At 45.2% G+C, this 25,454-nt stretch overlaps 1 protein-coding gene across 2 annotated transcripts in view; it reads right to left on the reverse strand.

Moving 5' to 3' along the window:
* The window catches only part of LOC138764870 (myosin-binding protein H-like), a 39,943-nt gene extending 19,559 nt beyond the window's left edge, over positions 1-20,384 (reverse strand). For both annotated transcript variants that reach the window (XM_069941274.1, XM_069941275.1), the window contains exons 1-6: positions 20,263-20,384; positions 18,968-19,102; positions 9,899-10,066; positions 4,817-4,905; positions 2,571-2,766; positions 191-330 (exon numbers count right to left, since the gene is read on the reverse strand). In XM_069941274.1, the coding sequence (XP_069797375.1) occupies positions 191-330; positions 2,571-2,766; positions 4,817-4,905; positions 9,899-10,066; positions 18,968-19,102; positions 20,263-20,287 (753 nt within the window). In that variant the 5' untranslated portion in view covers positions 20,288-20,384. The remainder of the gene's footprint in view (positions 1-190; positions 331-2,570; positions 2,767-4,816; positions 4,906-9,898; positions 10,067-18,967; positions 19,103-20,262) is intronic.
* Between the last annotated feature and the right edge of the window lie 5,070 nt (positions 20,385-25,454).

The following is a 25,454-nucleotide window of genomic DNA, read 5'->3' on the forward strand; positions in this document are numbered from 1 at the left end:
GAGAACCTCCTGCACTGAGGCAACAGGGCGGTCATCAACGACTGATTCCAAATGGCTGACAGGTAAAACCAAATCTCCCTGGCTTCTGGGAATGAGGCGACGGTGGCCATAAGAGTAAAGGTCGGACATTCGCACCAACCGTATCCGTGGCCAGTTAAGGTAAAGCTACACGAACACCCTGGCCACTCACCCCCGTCTTTTTGTCCGATTTCTGGACCGTGTAGCCACTGATCTCGGTGTTCCCGTTGTCCTTGGGGGGCTGCCACTCCAGGGACACGTTGAATCCCCATACATTGCCCAACTTCAGAGTCTGTGGAGGAGCGGGTTTCTCTGCAAGAAAAACATATTGACTGCATCAGGCCTACTGCCCCAACCACACATAATCTACAGTAACACCTTGGATGACAGGAGAGAGTGGTTCCTGTCAAATCTGTTGGAGTAATTAAATGTTGAGAGGACCAGAGACTACAGAGGGGTCCATTATTCTCAATTTTTTTTTGACCCACAGACTGCCTTAAATATTTCTTAACACAGACTACCAAAACAAATCCAGTGACCACCTAAACAAACCTAAGGACCATCCTCACCACACCCCAGGACCCATTTGCAATAAACCCATGGAACCCCTATAAAACACCCGCTGACCCCCGACAAGGCACCAGCAGACCACCTACTGCAAACCCATAGACACCTACAACACATCCACAGACAACCTACAACAATCCTATGGATACCCGATAATAAACCAGTGGGCCCCCAAGAACAAACTAGCCAACCACCTGTAACCCGACCAAGGACCATCTGCAATACAGCCAGGGACCACCCCACAACACACCTGTGGACCACCTTTGACACACCCGTGGAACACCTACCACCAAATCTTCGACCACAAGAGCGTTTGAACCCTTTCCCTGACCACCAACAGGAGTTTTGTTTTGCTGGGGAACATTTTTTTTTGGAGAATTAAGTTTTTTTTCAGGGGGAGTAGATTTAGGACAGAGATTAAGAAAGAAAGCAGCAGAGACCGCCTCATGGTTGGGTAATTCGAGTGCTCATGAACACAGAAGGATGCTGAAAGCAGCAATCATAGCCAGGTCCATCAGAGGCCCTGACCTCCCATCCACTGCAGATATCTATGAAAGGCGCTGCCTTGAACATCATTGAGGATCCCCATCACCTTGATTAAAACCTCTTCTCACTGCTACCTTTGGGTAGAAGGTACAGAAAGGTGAAGACTACCACTTCTAGGTTCAAGAACAGTTTATTTCCAACATTTTAGAGCTATTAGACTCTTGAACAAAAGGATTGTCTGCACTATTGTAAAGTCACTTATATTTACACTAGGATAACTGAATATTTATTATCTTTCTCTCTTATGTACTTATTGTTTCAATTTAATTTAATGTATCATATTGTTTTGTTTTGCAAAATACTGTTCAGCTGCAGCCAAAAAGAATTTTGGTGCATATGTACACTGTACAATGTGTACGACAATAAAATATTACCATTACATATATTTAAGATACAAATGGGTAGATTTTTGCATAGTAGAGGGATTAAGGGTTATGGGGAATGGAGTCCACAGCCAGATTAGCTGAGGTCTGCACAACACCGTGGGCTGAAGGGACTGTACTGTGCTGTAAATTCCAATGTTCTTTGTTCCCGGTAGATGTTAATAAAGGAAAGGGATCTTCACGGCCATTTTGAGGATCCTTTGTATTGACTTCCAGCCCGATGCTTTGCAGCTACCACACAAAGATGCAGCCAGGTAGGACCCGCTCAATTGTCCTCCTATATAGCGTTGTTAAGATGAGGGCTGGTAGCCTTGCCTCCCACCCCCACCCTCCTTAGAATGTGTAGGTGCTACTATGCCTTTCTGATTTAGTAATCCTTGACACCACCTGCAGAGCACCACTGATGTAATCAACAATAGTAAATAGGACAAGAAGACCTAAAAACACAAGAATTCTGTGCCAGAAGCAAAAGTGCTGGAGAAACACAGCAGGACTCGCAGCATCTAAAGGAAATAAAGGGTAAAGAACATTTCAGACCTGTGAGTCCTTCGTCAAGCTGTGAGCTTGTGTATTGCACTGCAATCACATCACCTGAAGATCATTCTACTTAACAGTATGTTGTGTTCTGTGGCGTTTACTTCTGGTCACCTCATTGCTGGCTTTGGAGGGGGTGCAGATTTACCTCGGGCATTGCTGTCTGTGTGGAGTTTGCACACTATCATTTATGAAGGCCAACATCCCAAAAGCTCTCTTTATGACCCTAGTTGGCCATCTGACCTGCTGAACCTGCTCCACCACTCACTAAGATCATGGCTGATCTGACCATAGACTCAACTCCTTCACAGGTGGGACTAGAGTGGGAGGGACATTTCGACGGATGCATGGATAGGATGGGCTTAGAGGAATATGGGCCAAACCCAGGCAGGCGAGACAAGTGTGAGTGGGACATTTTGGTCAGCATGGATAAGTTGGGCCAAAAGGCCTCGACTTCTAGTCTCACTGAATCTATCTCAGAAACATACAAAGACACGATCAGGAAGAAATGTGGGTGCCTACCCACGACCTGGATGTTGATGACCACTTCATCCACAGCAGTGTCCGCCTGGGCAAGGAGCTTGTACTTGCCAGAGTCTTTCCTCTCCAATGATCTGATAAACAGGATAGTGTCTGTGGAAGTGTTACAGATGTTCACCCGGTCCGCTGGCACAGGCTGGTCATCTTTAGTCCAGATGATGGAGGATTTCATATTGCCCTGGAGTTGGAGAGAAACACAGTTTCTGTCAATGGGGAAGGAGAGCGGAGTTCCCGGGCACTGGAGGTGGACGGCTGCGACTGCTCAATGCTTCACGTGCAGGAAGACTGCACATGGTCTACTCCGAGGCTCACACTCACACAAAGACCAGGCACGGACGAAGGGCTGAGACTGGAGAAGGCTGTCCAGGATCGCACTGAGTGGGGGAGGGGGGCAGGTCAAGGGACTGCCTGTTTCTGTGTTTGTGAGTGAAGGAATTATTCCATCAATCATGGTCCAACCCTTGGGACACCAGCACACTTCCCAAACAACGGCCTGCTTCAATGCAGTTACTCCCACACAACCAGAGCACACATACTCAGGACCCGCTCAAACATAGGACCCACTCAAACTCAGGACCCACTCAAACCCAGGACCTGCTCAAACCCAGGACCCGCTCAAACCCAGGATCCGCTCAAACACAGGACCCGCTCAAACCCAGGACCCGCTCAAACATAGGACCCACTCAAGCACAGGACCTGCCCAAACATAGAACCTGTTCAAACACAAGACCTGTTCAAGCACAGGACCCGCTCAAATACACAGCAACTCTAATATGGACCTGAGCAAACAAAGGACTCTCAACACCGACCCCACGCCCATCCATCCCCCAAACCGATCCCTCTCCTCCTCCTTCACACCTCCCCCACTGACTCCTTTCCCTCACCCCCTACAATGATCCCTCTCCTCTCCCTCAAACAGACCTGCACGCTCGATCCCATACCGAACCCTCTCCTCCACATCGAACCCTCACACCGCACCCCGACCTGACACACCCCAACACTGAACCACAACCCCCTGCCACACTGACCTGTCCCTTCCTCTCACTCCCGTCACGGTGAGAGGCTCGCACACAATCACTCCCGTCACGGTGAAAGACTCATACACACACTCACTCCCATAACGGTGAGAGGCTCCTACACACACACTCCCATAACGGTGAGAGGCTCCTACGCATTCACTTCTGTCACGGTGAAAGGATCCCACATATTTTCCCCAGCATACAAAATGTCGAGGGCATGTGTTTAAGGTGAGAGGAGGAACTGTTTGGAGGAGATGTGCAGGTCAAGTGTTTATTTTTCACACACACACACACACACAGTGGTGGTTGCCAGGAACGGCTGCCAGAGGTAATGATGAAAGCAAATATAGAAGCAAAGTTTTAGTTTAATTTGGGAATCATGGTTGGCACAGACACAGAAGGGCTGTACTATTCTAAATGGTTGTGGCGTCTAAGAGGCTTCTGTATAGACATGTGAAAATGTAGGATGAAGATCATGGTGCAAGTGGCAGAGATTTAGTTTAACTTGGACGCCATACCTGATACAATCACACAGGCTGCAGGGTGTGCTGTACTGTTCCATGCTCTATGCACATTGAATGGTTGGCTATTAGCTGGGAACAGGATTTACACAGGTTATTTCGGACCTAAAAAATTGTGTGAAACTGTAACTTTGTTGGACTTTTGAAATTCCCGGATGTCCCAAGCTTTTTTTATAAAGCCATCTGACAGTTCTTGCCTGACTCCACAATGACTTGGAGAGCGATATGAGGTGGGGCAGTGTGGTCTATCCTATCTTCACCAGAAACTCAGGGGGTAAAAGTGTTCATTTTCTATTACAGAGGTCTTGGACCAGGAGGATTTACCTTCTGCAAGCTTTCCAATGGAGTTATCTTTATGAAACAATTAATGTTTCAAATTTATAGATACAGCACAGTAACAGCTCCTTCCGGCCCACAAGCTCGCACTGCTCAAATACAAGTGACCAATTAACCTTCTAAACTCATACGTCTTTGGAACATGGGAGGAAACCGGAGCACCTGGAGGAAACCCACATGGACAGGGGAGAACGTGCAAACTCCTAATAGACAGCATTTGATTCGAACCCAATTCGCTGGCACTTTTAGCAGCGTTGCGGTAACCATGCTGCCCTAAATCTAGCTCAGGATCAATTAAATCGATACATGCAGACGATGGATGGAGCCCTCACAATGATTACCAGTTACTCACGTGGATCGGTATTGACAGGTTCAACTTCTGGCCAACTTTCCGAATGAACGTTTCCCGGAGTTTGCGGGGTAGACGGATTTTGGGAGGAACTGCAAGAAAAATGTAAAAGGAAGAATGGAGTGTGTTTATATGCCCCAAGATGTGCAAAACTGGAGAGCAAAGATTTAGGGCAGGGTATACAGAGGGGGGCGGAGGAAAAATGTTTTCAGGGAGACTGTAGTTGGAGATTGGAGGAGGAGAGGAGATAGAGACTCACAACCAGTGAGGTTTCAGGATGACCACTTCGATCGCCAAAGCTTTGAGCCAAGTGCTGGTAAATGGGATTAATGTACATGGGTACTTGATGGTCGCCATGGATACAGTGGGCCGAAGGGTGCTCAATAACTATACACAGACACTGGAGTATTCGGAGACTCTCTTTCCCCATCTCTCTGTCTTTTCTCCAGCTTCCCACCCTCTTCCCCTCCTTCTCCATCCCCCTCTCCCTATCACCTCAGCTTTATTCCCTTCAACCCTCCCACCAGTATCCACCCACGACCTCCAACCTGTTAGCCTGTGTTTCTTCCCCTGCCCCTGCCTCCCTCTTCTCCTCTCCTTCCCCCCCCCCACACCTATTTATTTAGACACCTGCCTGTTTTTAACTCATACCTTGACAAAGGGCTCAGCCCTGAAATGCTGGCAGCCAGTGCTGAATGACTTAGTGAGTTTCTCCAGCATTTTTGAGTACTGCACTCGACCCCAAAGTCTCCAGAGGTCTCCATGACGTACCCCCCCCCCCGAAAAGGTGGGGGAATTGGATGTATGGGAGCACCATCTCCTGGAAGACCAACAGGATTGGTGAAGATGGGCTGATGAGTCAAAGGCCCTGTCTCTGCACTGGTCGACTTGACAGGTTCATGACACACGCAGTGAAAGGGCATCCAGAACTGTTGGAAGACCATCAACTCGGTGAGAGACACCCTGTGGTCTGCTTGAAACTTGTTGGTCTTCCAGCACGCCGAGATTTTGGTGAGGGAATGCAGTTGATTGGCGCATTCTAGTCTACAGGAGTACGTGCTGAGGGATGTACTGAGGCTTGGTGCAGCCAACATGAGAGTGTTTTGGGGGTAGGACCACAATCTCAAGTCTTTCTGTTATCAGGCATTGAGGGGCCAAGGGGAAAACCTTCAAACAATACAAGCAACCACAATGGTGCTAAATGGAGAACAAAGGTAACAATAAAGATTGATGGAAATATATGGATATCCCACTAAGGATGTGAAAAGTCTTCCAACTGTTTTTTTGTAAATAATTTATGGTGAATAAAGTTTATTTTTGGAGAAAAAAAAGTTTATCACTCAATGGATCCTCCCTCAGACCATTGTCTCTGGGTCTCTGACCCTCCCCAAAAGGACCTGTGGGAACACCTTCAACAGTAGCGGCCTCTATTACGAGCTCCTGTTTTAGTAAAATGGGATTATTACTGTAAGGGATAGTATAGACCCGAGGAACTGAATGGTCACAGTTAACATTTAACATTTCACACAAGTCTCAGCCCAGCGACAGAATGGAGGGAAGGTTTATCACAGTCTGTTCCAGAATTCGATTTTGCAGAGAGAGAACCATTCTGGCTGCTGGAGAGAAAGCAGCTGTTTGAAACCATATTTGTGGAATTCAGAGCAAAGCTCTGTGAATGACTGGGCCTTTTCGGTGGATTGACCTGTGCCAGGAGGGTCTTTGCGGGAAGCAAGATGCTTCATTTTGAGTGTGACTAACAGTGGAGATCACTTGGAGAGACAGGTACCAGGGTCTTGGAAGCTTTGTGGAGGCCGCCTAGTTCAAGTCTCACCTACATAAGGACCAGAAGTGTAGTGACCACTGCTCGTGTGGATGGACATTTCTTCAAGGGCAAAGCAAGAAGAATTCGTGAGTCTGTAGCAGACACAACTCCAGTCTCCCATCAGTTCAACATTAATCCGGGCATCACGTTTCAAAGGTCTACACTTCAACACTGAATCTGTAAAAGTGAACTTTGAAGTAACTTTCTTGACTTTGGTATGGACTGTAATGGTCTGGGTTTAACGCCCGCGCGCACACACACACACACACACACACACACACACACACACACACACACACACACATGCACACACTCACACACACACACACACACACACACATGCACACACACAAACACACACACACAAACACACACACACAAATACACACACACATACAAACACACACACACAAACACACACACACAAACACACACACACACACAAATACACACACACATACAAACACACACACAAATACACACACACATACAAACACACACACAAACACACACACACACATACAAACACATACACACATACAAATACACACACACTCAAACACACACACACAAACACACACACACAAACACACACACACATGCACACACACATGCACACACACATGCACACACACACACACAAACACACAAACACACACACACACAAATACACACACATACAAACACACACACACAAACACACACACACAAACACACACACACACACAAATACACACACACACAAATACACACACACATACAAACACACACAAACACACACACAAACACACACACACACAAACACACACACACATACAAACACATACACACATACAAATACACACACACACTCACAAACACACACACACAAACACACACACACAAACACACACACACACAAATACACACACACATACAAACACACACACACAAACACACACATACAAACACACACACACAAACACACACACAAACACACACACACAAATACACACACACATACAAACACACACACACAAACACACACACACAAACACACACACACATACAAACACATACACACATACAAATACACACACACTCACAAACACACAAACACACACACACAAACACACACACACAAACACACACACACACAAATACACACACACACGCACACACACACACACACACACACACACACACACACACACACACGCATGCGACATGTGACACCTGTGCATGGTTGGGGATAGATTTAATGTTAAGGATAGCATAAGAGTTAAGACTATAGTTTAAGAGTAAGAAATAAAAATAGTATTTTAAAATTAAACACTGTCTGGTTCATTGTCTATTGCTGCTCGTTACGCGCTGTTTGTATCATTCCCCCCCACCTCCCTATTCCCCAGCCCCACCTCTCAAGAACAGTTCGGGCAGGAAGAGAAAAGAAATTCTCTTTCCAATCAATTGGCAGCAAACTTTCAGATTCTCAAGGATCCCGACAAACAAAGTGGGTGAACAAAGTTACAAAATGTGAGCGTTCCTGCAAGATTCCCCACACGTGCCTAATGTGTGATGTGGGCCAGACTGTTGAGGTTGAGTGAAGGTATTGGGTCAATCCTGCACAAGGCCAACATGCTAAAGGGGCCATCCCACTCTTCTCCCCCCTCCCATCGCACAGAAGATACACGAGTTTGAAAGCATGCCCCACCGGATGCAAGTTAAACACGAAATTCTGCAGACACCGTGGTTGAAGTGAAAACAATGCTGGAGAAACTCAGCAGGTCAAACAGTGTCCTTTATGTAGCAAAAATAAAGATATATAACCAATGTTTCGGGATTGAGTCCTTCATCAGCGTATGGACAAAATGTAGGGAGGCACCCAAACAAAATGGTGGGGGGGGGGAGAGGTAGGAGCACAGTCCCACAGGCAGGAGGTAATAGGTGGATAAGAGAGGGATAGCACACCAGCAAACAGGGGGAGGGGGGATGGCTCTGAACGGAGAGGGGAGGGGTTTGAGACCTGGAGAAAAGATGAATGGAGAAGAGAGAGGAAGAACAAAGTAGGCTAGCAGAAACTGGAGAAGTCAATATTAATGCCATCCAGCTGGAGAGAGCCACGACAGAAAATGAGGTGTTTCTCCTCCAATGTGCAGGTGGTCTTGGTTTGGCAGTATATGAGGCCGTGGGCAGACAGGTCAGCACAGGAGTGGGGCACAGAACTGAAATGGTTGGCCACTGTGAGATCCCTGTCACTGGTGCGGATGGAGCGAAGGTGCTTAGCGAAGCGATCTCCCAGTCTCCAATGTAGAGAAGGCCACAGTGGGAGTACCGGATGCAATTGATGCAAGGATTCTTTCGTTCTTGCTGTTATCCGAATCTTGAGCAGACCTACAATCAGTGAAATGGTGCGGCTCCTGCATGGTTTTAACTGAACATTTTCTCTGTGATTTCACTATTGCAAAAGTTTTAGTATTCCAATATGGGTTGACTTACCTGGATAGCACACAAAACAACGTTTCTGTTCACTGTTGTGTCTCCGCATGTGGTGCAGCAAACAATTCAGTTTGATTCCGTCCAAGGACTGAGGATGTGAGCAGCCAACTCTGCACACCGTGGTGTGTGTGAGTGACTCAGGCAGTGGGTACGGTTGGGGAGTTGCACAAGAAGGGCATCACAGTGGCTGGAGCTCACTGCCCCGGGGAGCCCGGTTCGATCCTGACCACGGATGCTCTCTTGGACATTCCCCCAGCGACTTCTGTGTCACCACCCACATCCCAAGCTGGGAGGTTAATTGGCTCCAGTAATTTTCTCCTCATTCATAGGCAGGGAGTAGAATCTGAAGGGGGAGGGTTGAGGGGAGCACGAGGAGAGTAAAACATCAGTGGGTGTAAAGTGGTGGGTGTGGCTGAAGGGCCTGCTTCCCTGCTGTATCTTTGACAAGCCCTCCAGAAACCAGACCCTAATCAGCATTCAGAACAGTAAAACTCAGTCCAGGAGGCCCTTCATTGAATGGTTGAGGGGGCCGGTCACGTCAGGATGACACGGAAATCCTGCCGAGAACATTTAAATATTCTGCTGATCCAGCTGCTATTTTGGCAAGCTGATATGCCACATTCTCCCTGACTCAGGAATCTGCTGAGGAATTTTGCTCCATTTGTCACCATCACTCTGACAGGGTGTAGGGGAAACGTGATACCTTCCTGGTGCCCAACCCCCTCACCTCCAGATCCCATAGATTAGCCAAAAGCTCTGACTCTCTCCTGCATTAACCCCCGACTTACCGATCGGCTGCTTGATGAGAACCGGGTCAGGGAGGGTAGCGGTGGCAGTCCCACCGCTACCATGGACCGCCTTAACCCGGACCCTCAACCGGTCTCCTTCCGTGAGGTTCTTGATCACCAGGATGGTTTTTGTGGTCATTACCTTGTTGGCCGGGATCCAGGTTTCAGCTGGGAAAAGAAATGTAGGAATTAAAAGGATCATCTCAGCTGCGCATCTGAGGAATGCGATGGAAACTAGCAGCCGCCTGCGTTTGGGAAAACTCGGTGTCTTGTTACCAGTGTCAAAGTTCACATCTGGCAGGTGGGAATTACATGGAATCAAACCTTGTAGAAGCTCACTACACACTTCAGCTGTTAGGAGAAAGGGTATTAGGGGCTCTCTCAGTGCATTCAGATGATCCGGGTCTCAGGGTTAGTGTAGTGGTTAGCGCAACGCTATTATAATGTCACTGTCCTGGGTTCAAATCCACCATTGTCTGTAAGGAGTTTGTACGTTCTCCCCGTGACCTGTAAGGAGTTTGTACGTTCTCCCCGTGACCTGTAAGGAGTTTGTACGTTCTCCCCGTGACCTGTAAGGAGTTTGTACGTTCTCCCCGTGACCTGTAAGGAGTTTGTACGTTCTCCCCGTGACCTGTAAGGAGTTTGTACGTTCTCCCCGTGACCTGCGAGGGTTTCCTCTGGATGCACAGGTTTCCTCTTAAGACCCAAAGAGAGATAGGATTGGAAAGTTAATAGGTTGTGTGCATGTATTTGGGATTCTCCTTAAATGGTAATATCGAGCCTGCCTCTGCCATTTTGTCTGAAAGCTCGATCCACACACCCACCGCTCTCTGAGAAAAGATGTCCCCCCTCATATTTCCTCTAAACTTTTGCCCCCTAACTCTCAACTCATGTTCTCTCATTTATATCTATCCCTTTCTTTAAGGAAAGAGCCTTTCCATGTCAACTCTAACTATACCCTTAATAATTTTAAATACCTCAATCAAATCCCCTCTCTGCCTTCTAAGAAGAAAACATAGATAGCTAGGGTCATAGATAGATAAATAGTCACTTTCATAGGGTATGAAAGTCTAAAACTAGGGGCCATAAGTTTAAGGTGATAGAGAAAAGATTTCAAAAGCACCTTGGGGCAAGCTTTTCCACAGAGAGGGTGCGTGGAACAAGCTAGTGGAGAGAATGGTAGAGGCAGGTACAATTATCGCCTTTAAAAGATATTTGGAATTACGACTACTTTCACCTGGGCTGGAATCCAAAGAGAAGCTCCATGGACAGGAAAGATTTGGAGGGATATGGGGCAAATTGCCACACAGGTTGATAGGCATCATGCTGGCCTTCATTAGTCAAGGGATTGAGTTCAAGAGCCATGAGGTAATGTTGCAGCTCTATAAAACTCGACTTTGATCACATTTGGAATATTGTGTTCGGTTCTGATCGCCTCATTACAGGAAGGATGTGGAAGCTTTGGATTGGGGGCAGAGGAGATTTACCTGGATGTTGCCTGGATTGGAGAACACATCTTAGGAGGCAAGGTTAACAGAGTTAGGAGTGAGGAAGGATTAGAGGTGATTTAGTAGAGGTCTACATTATGAGAGGCATAGAGAGGACAGACAGCCAGCAACTTTTTCCAGGAGTGACAGTAGTAAATACCAGACGACATCTGTATAAAATGAGGGGAGGAAAATTTAGTAGAACTGTCATGGATAATTTTTTTTCTATACACAGAGAGCAGTGGGTGCTTGGAATGCATTGCCAGGGGTGGTGGTAGAGGCTGGTACAACAGGGACATTTAAAAGACTCTTACACAGGCACGTGGAATCAAGAAAAATATAGGGTTATGGGTGAGAGGTTCCGAAAGTTTGGATTGTTGAGTAGGTTTATATGCGTAGATTGTGAGCTGAAGTGCCTGTGCTGTAATGTTTTATGTTCTAAAGGCAGGCGATTAGAAGTAGCTGAGGTAGGCCACTTGATTGGCATGGACAAGTTGAGTTGAAGATCCCATTTTCCTGCTGTATGACAGAGAATCTAATTCTCTGTTACCAAAGTTGACCTGTGTGAGCTGCATGACGTGACTCCGGCATAAACCCCAGTATTCTAAAATCCAACATCTTGAAATTAGTCACAATTCCATTCTTTTTTTGAAAATTTTATTTTTAATTTCCATCAATATGTACATATAAATTCTTCATCATATACCAATACAATGTAATGAAAATGATACAAAATTTTATATACATTTTTAATTTTTTTATCCCCCTCCCTGCCCATCCCCAAAGAAAGAGAAAAAAGAGAATACACCTGAATTTATTTGTCATTCACTATTCATATATTCCTAACATATTATTCTATCCTGTACATATTAATTGGGATGAGCGGGTGTTATGGACGATGTGGATAGACTCTTACTGATGAAATCCATATATGGTTTCCAAATCATATAAACCTTAAATTATAAGTAATCTTTTGAACAATTTTGAATTTCCGTACGCCATCTATCTAACCTTATAAAATTATCTGACTTCCATGTTACTGCCACCGTTATTGCTACACTCAAAAAATTTTGTTGATATTTGTCTAACTTCAATTTAGTATCAGTGCCATATAATTCACCAAGCAAAAATATTCTGGAATCTTTTGGTATCTGAATCTTCATAATTTGTCCCAATTATATATTCAAGTCTTCCCAAGGTTTTCCCACTTTTTCACAAGACCAAACTGCTTGTAATAAGGTTCCTGTTTCTTTGTTACATCTGAAACATTTATCAGAACAATTTGAATGAAGTCCATGTAATTGATACAGAGTGTAGTATAATTGGTGTAAAAAATTATATTGTACCATTTGATAACTAAAATTAATTGTATTGGTTGCACTTTCCTGGAACAATCTTGACCAGGCCTCATCATGAATTTGTATATTTAAATATTTTTCCCATTTTTACACTTAAATATTTCTTTTTACTGCATTGTGTCTTGTAATTGTATATACATATTAGTAATGAATTTCTCAATAAATGTATGAATTATTAAATACTCAAATGGGCTCTGTTCCAGAAGTCTAAAATTTGCACCTAATTTATTTTTTAAATATGATTTAAGATGATAGTATGAAAAAATAGTTTGGTGTATTGAAATTCTCTTACATTTGTTCCAAAGTCAAGAAAAAGAACCTCAGAAGCAATCTTTTATCCTCTTTATCACGTTATTGTACCAGTAAAAGAAATAAATGGATTCTGCTTTAACATCATCTTAGCTATTTTATATTTCTTAATTCCTCTTTCCAATAATATTCTTGATATTCAATCTTCTGAACTAGAGCTTGTAATTGTGTAGAAACTAAAAACATATCAATATATGAATATGTCTTGTGTCTAAAAGAATAAAAAGAATAGTCCCAATCATTAGGATGAATTTTCCTCCAACTATCAACAAGTCTCATCTCATTCATTAAACCTGTCACGATTTCAACTACTTTATTTTTAACAATATTTCCACCTGATCGATCTAGTTTTGAATCAAAAGTGAAATTAAAATCTCCACCCATTATTATTTTCCCATGGGTACTTGATAATTTCTTAAAAATATCTTGTATAAATTTCCCATCATCCACATTTGGTGCATATATATTCATCAATGTCCAATATTCTGGATAAATTTGAAAATTAATCATTACATATCTCCCTGCTTTATCTATAGTTTTGATTGGTAAACGTTTATTTATTAATATAGCTACTTCTCTGGCCTTGGAATTAAATGAAGAAGCCAATACAGATCCAATCCAATCTCTTTTTAAATTCATTCCTGCCAAAAAAGCTGTATCTATTTTAATCTTCTTCATGTAATTTAACATTTTTTTCCATTTTATTGGATTCTGAATTCTATTGATATTAATACTAATAAAATTCAATTTTCCTGCCATTAAGTACCAATATTAAATCTTCTGTCCATCGATCATCTCTTTCCCACACCTCTCACTCCCATTAAATTAACATCATATATTACAATAATCGTAGTCAATCCAGGCATAAAATAAGAAAAGATAGAAATAAGAACTAGAGAAGAACCCCCCAAGGTGCATGATCCCATTACGTCTCTATTCCCATGATCTATTCAGGATGTGATCCAAATCATATTCATGCACATGACTTCACAGTGGTGAGGCTCATGGTCCCCACTCACTCACTCGATATATCAAACAATATTCTATTTTTATCATAGATTCGAATTCTCTCATAGATCTTTTAATATATAGATCTTGTAAAGGTTAAACCCTCTTCCCCATTTAAACTCTCGAAGTATTACTTTTTCCCCCCAATTACAACAAAATATTTTCCATCTGATAATACATGCAAGTATCTTGTTTTTTTCAGGCTATGAATCAGCTTTATTAGGTTCCGTGAAAAACCTATTTTTCCCTTCTGGAACAAAGACCTTCAAAACTGCCGGATATCTTAAGACAAAGGCATAACCTTTCTTCCATAACACATTTTAACTGCATTGAATTCTTTCCTCTTTTTCAACAACTCAAAACTTATATCAGGATATAAAAAAATCTTATTTCCAATATAAATAAATGATTGGTTACTGTCGTTCTTTTGCTTGCTTCACCGCCAGCTCTAAAATCTTCTCTTGTATTTCATATTGAAGAAATCTGACTAGTATCGGGTGCGGCTTCTGGTCCGGCTGTGGCTTTGGTCTCGATGCTCTATGCGCTCTCTCAATTTCAATGTCTCCTTGAAATTCAGACACTCCCAAAGACTGTGGAATCCAACGCTGTGAAAACTTTGTAATTTCTTGTCCTTCATCACCTTCTTTAAGTCCAATAATCTGTTGTTTCTTCAACTGAAGTTCTCTAAAATGTCTCTTTTCAGCATTAACTGATCTTTTATTGCAGCTGCTTCTGCTCGTACCAATTTCATTTGCTCCTTGATGCCTTGAATTTCAATTTTTTTTTCTCAACTTTCTCCGTAAAAGTCTTGTTTTCAGCTACAATCTCTCCATATCTTTTTATTTCTGCCATTATAAACTTCCTATCTTGTTGGGAAGATTCCATGTATTTTTTTTTTCATTTCTGCTGCAGAAATAAATGATTCTTTAATTTTCTCCAGCTGCTTGGTCTTGGGACTTTGAGTAAACAAAAACTCCTGTCCTTACTGTTCGTATTTGTGCTCACTGGAGCTGGGCGTCTGCTTGTTTTATTTTTAAAAGTTGCCTCTGGTTTTTTTTTGTGGAGTCACACATGCACAGAGTCACATCTTCACCCGAGTCGGGTGGCTATTATCTGGAGAGACCCTGTACTGCAGATTCCAAGGTCTCCCCAGCTCCTGGCTTATCTCCCCTGGACAGTACCTTATGAACAGCTCCTAGATCCTTCCTCAAGGTCAGCCATTCGTCCTTACCTCGATCTCATTCTTGCTCAGTTTCTTGTACTGTAACGACTGGCTTTTCTTTCTTTGGTGCCATTTTAAAATGTTTTGCATCTTCCGATACTTCTTTCTTCTATTTTTCTTAAGTTTTGCTAACTTATTTTGACTCTTTCTTTCAACTTTTTCAAGGAGAGTAGGGATTTGCAGTATAACCCCACGTCATCACGTGGCACAATTCCATTCTTGATCCATTTCAAAGCGGTTCGCTCTTGAATAGGCTTCAAATCTCAGTCATAAGATCAACACTGGAGAGGTTGCTTAGTACCAAATCCAGGCACCATGAAATTGTCATGACATCAGGTCAAACATGGACAATATTTAAGTCATGGTCTGCAGATAGTTACTTTGAGTCAGTCACTGCAGGAGCTCGTGGCATACCAGGAGTAAACAGAAGAGAGGTCACTACAATGTCTCTCACAGCACGTGGCTCAGGAACATCACTGCTGACATCGCAGCAAAGCCGGGCTTGTGGTGGGCTGTCAGAGAGTCGCACAGCATAGAAACAGGCTGTTCTGCCCATTACATCCATGCTGGCCAGTGGGCGCCCATCTGCATTAATCCCATCTGCCCATGATCTTCCGTGCTTCAGGAATTCAAGCGTAATTTTTAAATGCTATCAGTGTTTATAACTATGTACCTCTATCTATGTTCTCCAGTTTGATCTAATAAGGGAATAGTTTTCTGCAGTTGACCCCATCCATACCCAATTCACGGCTCAATCATGTCCTTTCTTAACCTCCAGGGGAAACAGACCCAGTACCTCCCTACACTTCAGGCAAATTGACAAAGGAGGGGAGGGGGCACAAAGGAACAGTAAAATGGTTTTGTTGAGCATCTTTGTTCTGTCTGCTGAAACAGCAAGGACCTCCCAGTGGCCAACCACTTCAATTCCACACCCCATTACCACACTAATACATGTGTCCATGGCCTCGTGTTGAGGCTACTTGTAAATTCCCCGTCCTCAACATGTCAGCATCAAACACACCAAAATGCTGGATGAATTCAGCCAGTCCATAAAAAGCAAAGATATATTGCCGAAGTTTCAGGCCTATTTTTCCCTTCTGGAACAAAGACTTTCTTCAAGGAATATGAGGAACGAGCCAGAAGCAGGAAATCTTAGACAAATCTCAGAAATAATCAGATCTGAGACTGAAGGACTTGCAACCAGTGTTAGTCATTGATCCATTCTGCTCCTCTACTCCCTATGCCTCCGCTTTCTCCAGTGAGGAATTTCAGCGAGCTGAGTTCAGAGCCCAACCAATCTGTCTGGTTACAATTCCTTCACCAGTATCTCTTGCCAGGGTAGAAAATTCCCCACAAAAAAGCAGAATAAATCTTATATCAGCTGCGATCTTGAGGCAAAAATACAGGACTTGTTTGTGGCGATTCCTGACCATAATAATCCATTTTGCAGACACCAAATTATTTATTACAATGTCAGTCAACTGAGATCACGGGACAAGTCTGGACCTCAGTTGTGGGATAACAGGACAGGTCTGGAGCTCAGCCTGAGATCACGGGACAGGTCTGGAGCTCAGCCCTGGAATCATGGGACAGGTCCGGAGCCCATCACTGGGATCATGGGACAGGTCCAGAATCCAGTGTAGGGATCACAGGACAGGTCTGGAGCCCATTGCTGGGATCACGGGACAAGACCGGAACCCAGTGTTGGGAATAATGGGACACGTCCGGAGCTCAATGCTGGAAATAACGGGATAAGTCTGGAGCTCAGTGCTGACATCACGGGGTCAGGTCTGGAGGCCAGTACTAGGACATAACCACAGCCCAGTGCTGGGATCATGAGAGCAGGAGCAGACACACAACAGCTCCAGATCTCAGTTTGTGCATAAAAGCGCTGGAGAAACTCAGCAGATTGCGCAGCATTGATATGGTCACCAACGTTTCGGGCCCTGAATAAAAAGGTGCACGAGGAGTGGAAGGGGTAGGGGGAGGTGCACAGGCATAAGTAAAGGAGGATAGAAGAGTAAAAAGCTGAAATATGATAGGGGAGTGGGCCGAGGACCAAAAAAAGGGGTAGCCCTCTGATAGAAGAAGGAAGGGAATGGTGGGGAGAGCTGGAAGAAAGGAAACAGGGAAAGAGAAGAACTCGGGGAGAGAGGTTTAATGGAAACTGGAGTTGATGATAATGCCATCTGGTTGGAAAGTGACCAGACTGAATACAGTCTACTAGTAGCCTCAACTTGCCAGTGCACGAAACCATGGATAGACATGTCGGTGTAGGAATGGTGTGAGGATTTGAAATGGTTGGCTAATGGGACTCCTTACTGTTGCAGCGGACAGAGTGAAGGTGCTCAAGGTAATGATCTCCCAGTCAGCATCCAGTCTCTTTGATGCAGAGGAGGCCACAACAGGAGCTGTAAATGTCCCCTGAAAATTCACAGATGAAGGGTTGCCTCACTTGGAAGGATTATTTGGGGCCCCGATAGGTGGTGAGGGAGGAGGGGTAGTACTGCAGACTTTTTTCTTTAACTCAATTTGTCCACCTGCTGAAAACAGAGCACGATACCTTTAATCTTTTGCACTCACTGTGGACCTGAAGTACAAAATCAGTTTCATGTTTCAGGAGTCTCCTGTGTCCTGCAATGTCTGTAGAAAGTGCCTCAGCCCAGCGCCACCTCTCGTCTGACTAAACCTGACCCACCTGGAACTAGGATGACACAGACGATTCCAAAGGGATGTCATCCTCCTATTTGCCCCTCTCCATACCTAAACTGATCCCACACCGACTGATCCTCCCCCCTCCACCCCCAACAGCCAAACCAGCACCCAGGCTGGCCCCTGACCCCTCCAGTGTGACTCACTGATGCCGAGAAGTCCAATCCACCTTCAGACTGACATTGCACACTATCTGACCCCTCACCCCCAATACCCAAACCACCTCCCAACCATCAAGACCAGACAGAGCCCTATATCCAGGAGGGCCCCACCCCCATGCTGTCCAATCACTAAAGTCTCCCTACACACTGATGCAACCCTGGCCCCTAACTTGTCTGATTCCTGCACCCACACTGACCCTCCAACACCCAGACTGATCCCTGACCCCCAATACTCAGACTGACACCATAATGAACCCTAATCTTCAACTAGTCTGTTCCCTACACCCAGACTGACCACCCTACACCAGACTGACCACCTTTCACCCAGACTGACCATTGTCCCCAAAACACTCAAAATGACCCACTACATCCAGACTGATTCCTAACTCCCAACACTGCCTGGCCTCCAACAGTCACCCCTGATTCTTAAAAGTCAGACTGACACCCCCCCCCCCCCCGACACATTCAGACTGACCCATAACTTCTAACACTCAGACCAACCCCTATACCCAGACTGTCCCACTACATCGTGACTGATCCCTGACCCCATCACACAGATCCCCCGCATCCAGTCCAATCCCCTGCACCCAGTGAGACTCCCCTCACACCAGATTGACTCGACCGCCCACACCCAGTCCAACCCCTGCTCCCCCAATACCCAAACTGGCTCCCTCCTCTCCACACCCAGACACCCCACACCAGATTGACCCCTGAACACACCTCCTCCTCCTCCCGCCATACCCTGTCACTCTCAGCCCAGCTCGGGGAGATCTGTTGTCTGATCCACCCAGGGTTCAAGAGCCATCACTCACTGTTGTCCTTGCAATATTCCACTAGGTATCCAGCCAAACCACTGGTGCCAATGTGCTTGGGAGTGTTCCAGTTCAGAGTCAGTGAAGTGCTGGTCACATCCTCCACCGTCAGGTCCGTTGGCTCCCCGTCGGGAACTGCACAGGGAGAGGCCAGAGGAGAGAGTAATTGGCACGGTGAGCGCAACGCTAATAAACCGCCAGCGACGAGAGTTCGAATCCGGCGCTGTCTGGAAGGAGTGTGGATGTTCTTCCACCGCTGTAGGTTTATTGGCTGTAAATTAGCCGGCACGGGTTCGTGGGCCGAAATGCCTGTGATCAGGGTGTATGTCTAAATGTAAATTTAAAAGCAGCGGGATTCCCCCACACAGATCAGTCACTGGAGAGGGGAAGGGAGAGGGAGGGAGAGAGAGCGATGGTGGGAGGGAGGAGGAGAGAAATGGGGAAGATAGAGAACGGAGTGGGGGTTAGAGAGACAACGGAGGGATGGAAGGGGAATAGAGAGGAAACGGAGGAAGGAAAGAGAGAAAGAACGGAGGGGGAGGAGAACGGAGGAGGGAAGAGAACGGAGGAGGATAGAGAGAGAGATCGGAGAGGGATGGAGAGAGAACGGAGGGGGATAGAGAGAGCGGAAGGGGGATAGAGAGGGAGCGGAGGGGGATAGAGAGAGAGAGAGAGAGCGGAGAGGGATAGAGAGAGAGAGAAAGAGCGGAGGGAGGATAGAGAGGGAGCGGAGGGGATAGAGAGAGCACGGAGAGGGATAGAGAGAGCGAGAGAGAGCGGAGGGGATAGAGAGAGCGCGGAGAGAGAGAGAGCGGAGAGGGATAGAGAGAGAGAGAAAAAAAACGGAGAGGAGGAGAACGGAGGGGGGAGCGAACCGGGAGAGAGAACGGGGAGAGGGAGAACGGGGGGAGTATGAGCGGAGGGAATACGGTGGAGAAATGGGGAGAGGAAGAATGGGAGGAGAGGGGAGACGAAGGTAGATGAACGAGGGGGACGGTGGTGAATCTGTACAGCGAAAAAGATAACATTTGGATATACTTTTACGGGGAATAGATCATCTATAATCACAGAGGAGGTACATATAAATATATATAAAACTCGTATGAAATACATTGGTTTGAAAATTGATCGAGATGTTTTATTATGTCGAAGGATGGAGATCAACTTTAGAGAAAGATAAGTTTATTTGCAGAGATTGGGCTCGAGCGAGTGTCAACAGACGGGGACACCCGGACAGGCACCTTTACCATTTGAGTTAGGAAGTTGTGCGAATCTCTCTCCGGCCACTTTCTTACCTGGTTTGGGATTCTCTGGGTCCATGGCCGGCGAGGAAGGTGTGGCTGTGTTGTCCCACGGGAGAGGCTGAGAGGCTGGCAGGAGAACCGAGAGGGACTGCAACGGGACTGGAGCGGCCGGTGATCTCTTTAAATAGTCAGCAGGCAGATGGGGACCCGCCCCGCGGGACTGACGCGACCCAGGGGATAAGGACGAGGGCAGTGGGAGATTACGGGGTGGCACTAGACCTCCGCCATCCGCTGGCAGGCCGACCAGTGTAAACCTGCAACCCGAATCCATCCCCATCATCCTTCTGTCCATTGGCCCACCCTCACCTTCTCTCTTTTTCTCTCACCACACACACACACACACACACACAGATAACCAGCTAATCCGCGCACACACTCTCTCTCACACCCACACACACCATGCATCGATATCAATGTCTGTTCACTGTGATCACCATGGACAGGGAGATTTCTTCAAACTTTGAAATACGTGGTTCTGACGCCAAGTGTAGTGAACAGCCAATGGATTGTCAGTCAAGGTGCTCCTGATCCGAAAAAGACTGAAATGTCAGATGAGTTTATTGTCATACGCATAAATGCAACGGACAAGGGCACTGTAATTCTTTGTTCGAGGTTGGAGCACAACCTCCCTGCTCTTCAACGTCCTGACTAATGAAGGCCAACATGTCTTCTTGTCTGTGCAGTTTACCTGCTGTACTATCCCCAATGGCCTTTGTAAGCCACTTCGAAGGTCTTTGGAATTGCACACGATATGTGTGGAGAGAGGGGAGAAATCTATGCTCAATGGTTAGGTGACGCCATGTCATGTTTAAATTTAGAGGAGATGCTAATTTTCCAATTTGAAATCAAATTTTCAAACACTGCGGGGACCCTTTTTGGGTTACTTTTATCATCTCTGGTTTGCTATGAAGGTAGAAAGTGTTGACCAATGAGGTAAGTTATCACCTCTGATAAGAATTCTGTCTTCCTTTTCTTTGCGAATCAGCTTCTTAGTAGTGGGTTTAGATTTTCCTTTTTTTAAAAAAATATTGTAATATCAATACAATGTAATCTGTTTGATTAAAATGTGGGGAACCTTGGATGAAAGGCTATGATTAAGTGTAAGGTATCTTTGAATTTTAAATATATCCATATGTACTCTATTTTTTGGATGTGAAATTTCAATGTTAATAACAATATTGAAAAAGAAATCTGTGGATGAAGCAACACATGCAGTTCGTCAGGTGTGCGGATGATGAATGAAGAGCAATGTGAAGCTGAACAAGAACATTTGCAGATACTGGGGTAGATGGGAGCAAACTGGGAGATTGTTTCATTCAGCAGCAAGGAACTCCTAGTGGCCAATCATTTTAATCGCACACATGGTTCCCACCCTGTTTGACCATGGCTTCATGCACTGATACCCCTATATTGGAAGAATAGTCTAACATTCCATCTGGCACTCTACAGCATTAAGACTGATTGCTCCTATTTCCATTCACCCTCTTGCCCCGTGTCTCTCCTTTTCCCTCTCTCTCTGTCTCCTTTCCTCCAGGTTCCCTTGCCTCTCCTATCAGAGAGCGATCCTCTCCCCCCCATCACTTTTTCTCATCAATCACCCACCTGCATCCACTTAAGGCCTCTTACCTGTTAGCCTGGGCTCCTCCTCCTGCCTCCTTCCTGTCCACCTCCCCCCTGTCACATTTGTGGCCCGAAATGTGAAGTTAATAAAACATTAAACACAAGTTTTATCAGGTTAACTTCTCAGTGGCTTTATTCTCCCGTTTCCTTTGTTCTCCTGCTTGTGTTCTTATCTCTCTCATACCACGTGACTTCCGGTACATCTCATACATATTCATTATCATGACATCCCTCCTTTAATCAGAAATAAACTTTACCTTCACTTACCAATATCCCTCGGAAACATACAAACATCGTAACTAATGGTAATACTATAACTCAACTACATAAAATTTACTTCCTACTGCACTCATACATGCACTTTATGATATAAGATTAAAATACTGTCCCAAAGTTCTTATTAAAACTATGGCACAAAGTCTTCGTATCATTTGGGCGGTTTCCGGTTTCGTTTTGGCCTGCCTGCGATATTGTCGTCGCTTCTCGGTTGTTCACTCTCAGCGTCGGAAATACTGCTCGCCACGGCTTCGGGTGTTTCTGGCGCTCTAGTCACTTCATCAGGGGTGCTGGTAACTGCCTCTGGAACATCATCAGGTCTCTCAGTTTCAGCATCTCGTATTGGCCTTTCAACCTCTTCGCTCGATGTATCTCTGGACTGGTACCTTTTTACACCTGAGACATTTCTCTTATACAGGACTCCAGTCGGAGACTTGACTGTCACCATACTGCCACTTCTGGATACGACAGTATAGGTTTGATTGTAATAAGGTGTGTCTAGCTTACCACCAGTTTCATGCCTCACTAGAACATTATCTCCTGGCATGATGTCTGAATACTTGGCTCCACGTTTCGAATCTGTGTACAGCTTTGCTGCACCTTTCTTTTCAGCATCATGGTCCCTCATCTCCTGGTCGTATCGGATTTCCTTTATTTCTGGCATTTTTGTGCGGATTTTTCTCCCAAAAAATGCTTCTGCAGGACTTTTTCCAGTGGTTGCATGAGGCGTTGCTCGATAGACAGCCACATAAGATAGCAATGCTTCTCGCCAATTTTGTCCTTCTGCGTGTGCAATCCTCAATCGTTTTTCAATGGATTGATTTTGTCTCTCTACTTCTCCGTTGGCTTGCGACCATTTCGGAGTTACTTTATGACGGTGGATACCTGTGGTCCTCATGTATTCCGCAAATGTCTTTGAAATGAATTGTGGACCATTGTCAGAGTATAATGTTACAGGTAATCCATATCTTGCGAATATCTCTGCCTACGCTTGTATTGTTTTTTCAATGGTTGTGGACTTCAACACCACGTACTCATAGTATCTGCTGTAGTAATCTATCACTACCATAATTGATTCACCCGTCGGTAAAGGTCCAAGAAAATCAACAGCTACGTCGATCCATGGTCCTGTCGGAAGTTGTGTACTCCGGATCGGTTCTGGCAGATTACTCCTACTTGTGATTTGACATCCGTGACAAGTTTTGACAAATTTCTCTGCGTCTTTATCACAACCTGGCCACCATACCTTGGTCCTGAGGTTTTGCTTGGTACTAACAATGCCTAGGTGTCCTTCATGCGCTAAGGATACGATCTTTTGTCTCAATCTTTGCGGTATCACCAATCTGCAACCTCTTAATACACACTGTCCGATGCAACAAAGTTCGTCTCTAATGGGAATGTAAGCCTTGTGAGTACACTTGTCCCATTGTCCACTCTGTATGCATTCTCTTACTTCCATGAGTTCTGGATCACGTTCAGATTCTCTCTCGACTTCCTTCGTAGTCACAGCTTTCGGTGTCGACTGAATAGCTACGAAGCGTACAAAGCTCTCTGTTTCTGTTCCCAATTCTGACTTGGATTGTGGACATCCATCCTTCACCAATCTGGACAGCGGATCTGCAATGTTTGTTTTCCCTGCAATGTGGATTACTTTATATTTGTAGGGTTGTAGTCTGAGTACCCATCTCTCTATTCTGGCACATGGTTTGGATCTAGGTGCATAGATCACCTCTAATGGCTTATGATCTGTGATGAGTTCAAATTCAATGCCGTATAAATATGCATGGAACCTCTCACAGGCCCATACAAGTCCGAGTGCTTCTTTCTCTGTCTGAGAGTATCTTCTTTCCACATCTGATAACGATCTGCTAGCATAGGCAATGATTCTTGGTCCTCCATCATGCATCTGGACCAACACGGCTCCTAAACCAACCGGGCTGGCATCCGCTATGACTTTGGTTGATGCCGCCGGACCGTAATATCCAAGAGTTTTTGCATCTGTCAGGCTTTGCTTCAGCGCTGTGAACACTTTCTTCTGCTCAGATCCAAAATGAAATGGTACACCTTTCCTGGTTAGTTTCCTTAGTGGTTCTGCCACTGTAGCAAAATTAGGAATGAACTTTGCACAAAAATTGACCAATCCCAGGAAACTCCTCACCTCTGTTGTGTTCTGAGGTGCACGTGCCTCTGCAATAGCTTTCACCTTGGCCTCTGCAGGGTTTAGTCCTTTCTGTGTAAGTCTGTGTCCCATGAAGTCCATTTCTGACACACCGAACTGGCACTTGTTTCCATTCACGGTAAGGCCTGCCTCCTGTAGTCTAGATAGTACACGTCTCAACCGTTTGTCATGCTCTTCCTTCGTTGGTTCATGGACTATGATGTCGTCAGAAATGTTGGCAACTCCAGGAATGCCTTGAATCACTCGATGGATTTCATACTGGTAGATCTCCGAAGCTGCATTAATTCCAAATGATAGTCTCTTGTAACGATACAATACACAGTGAGTCACAAATGTTGTTACATCTCGGGAACCTGGATCCAGCTCTAATTGATGATAGCCCCATTTCAGATCAATTTTTGAGAATACCTTGCTGGTAGTTAGTTCTTGAAGTATTTCCTCCACTGTTGGTATAGGGTGTCGTTCTCTAATTATAGCTTCATTGGCCATTCTCATGTCAACACATAGTCTTATGTCACCCTTTGGTTTGGGCACGATCACGACTGGGCTGACCCATTGTGTCGAATGTTCCACAGGTTCAATAATGGCTTGTTCGATCAATTCTTTAATTTTGGCTTCGACTTTCCCACGAAGTCCAAACGGAGTTCGGCGCATTGGTTGTGCCTTGGGTTTGACCGTTTCATCTACCGCTAGCTTCAATTGTCGACTTTTCAGCTTTCCTACTCCTTGGAAGACTGCGGGGAATTCTTGCTTCATATCCTCATATGACTGAATTGAATCGACACAAGCTCCAATATGAAGTATTGCCAGGTCTTGTGCTGTGCTTCTACTCAGCAATGGTTCTCCCCTCTCTTCTATGACCATAAACTCTGCTTCGGTGTACTTATCTCCAGCTTCAACAGTTGCAGTAAAACATCCAATGGTCTGTAATGGCTTGGTTGCTGTGTATGGATACAGTTTCTTGGAACACTTCTTTGAGGTACAGATGATCTTTTTCCTTTTCAACTTCTCCCATAAATGTCGATCAATCACATTACTGTCACTGCCTGAGTCTACAATGACCTGCACTATCACTCCACCAATGATCACTGGGACCTTCTCATGGTGT

The sequence above is a fragment of the Narcine bancroftii genome, chromosome 5, assembly GCF_036971445.1.
Source record: "Narcine bancroftii isolate sNarBan1 chromosome 5, sNarBan1.hap1, whole genome shotgun sequence".
NCBI lineage: Eukaryota > Metazoa > Chordata > Chondrichthyes > Torpediniformes > Narcinidae > Narcine > Narcine bancroftii.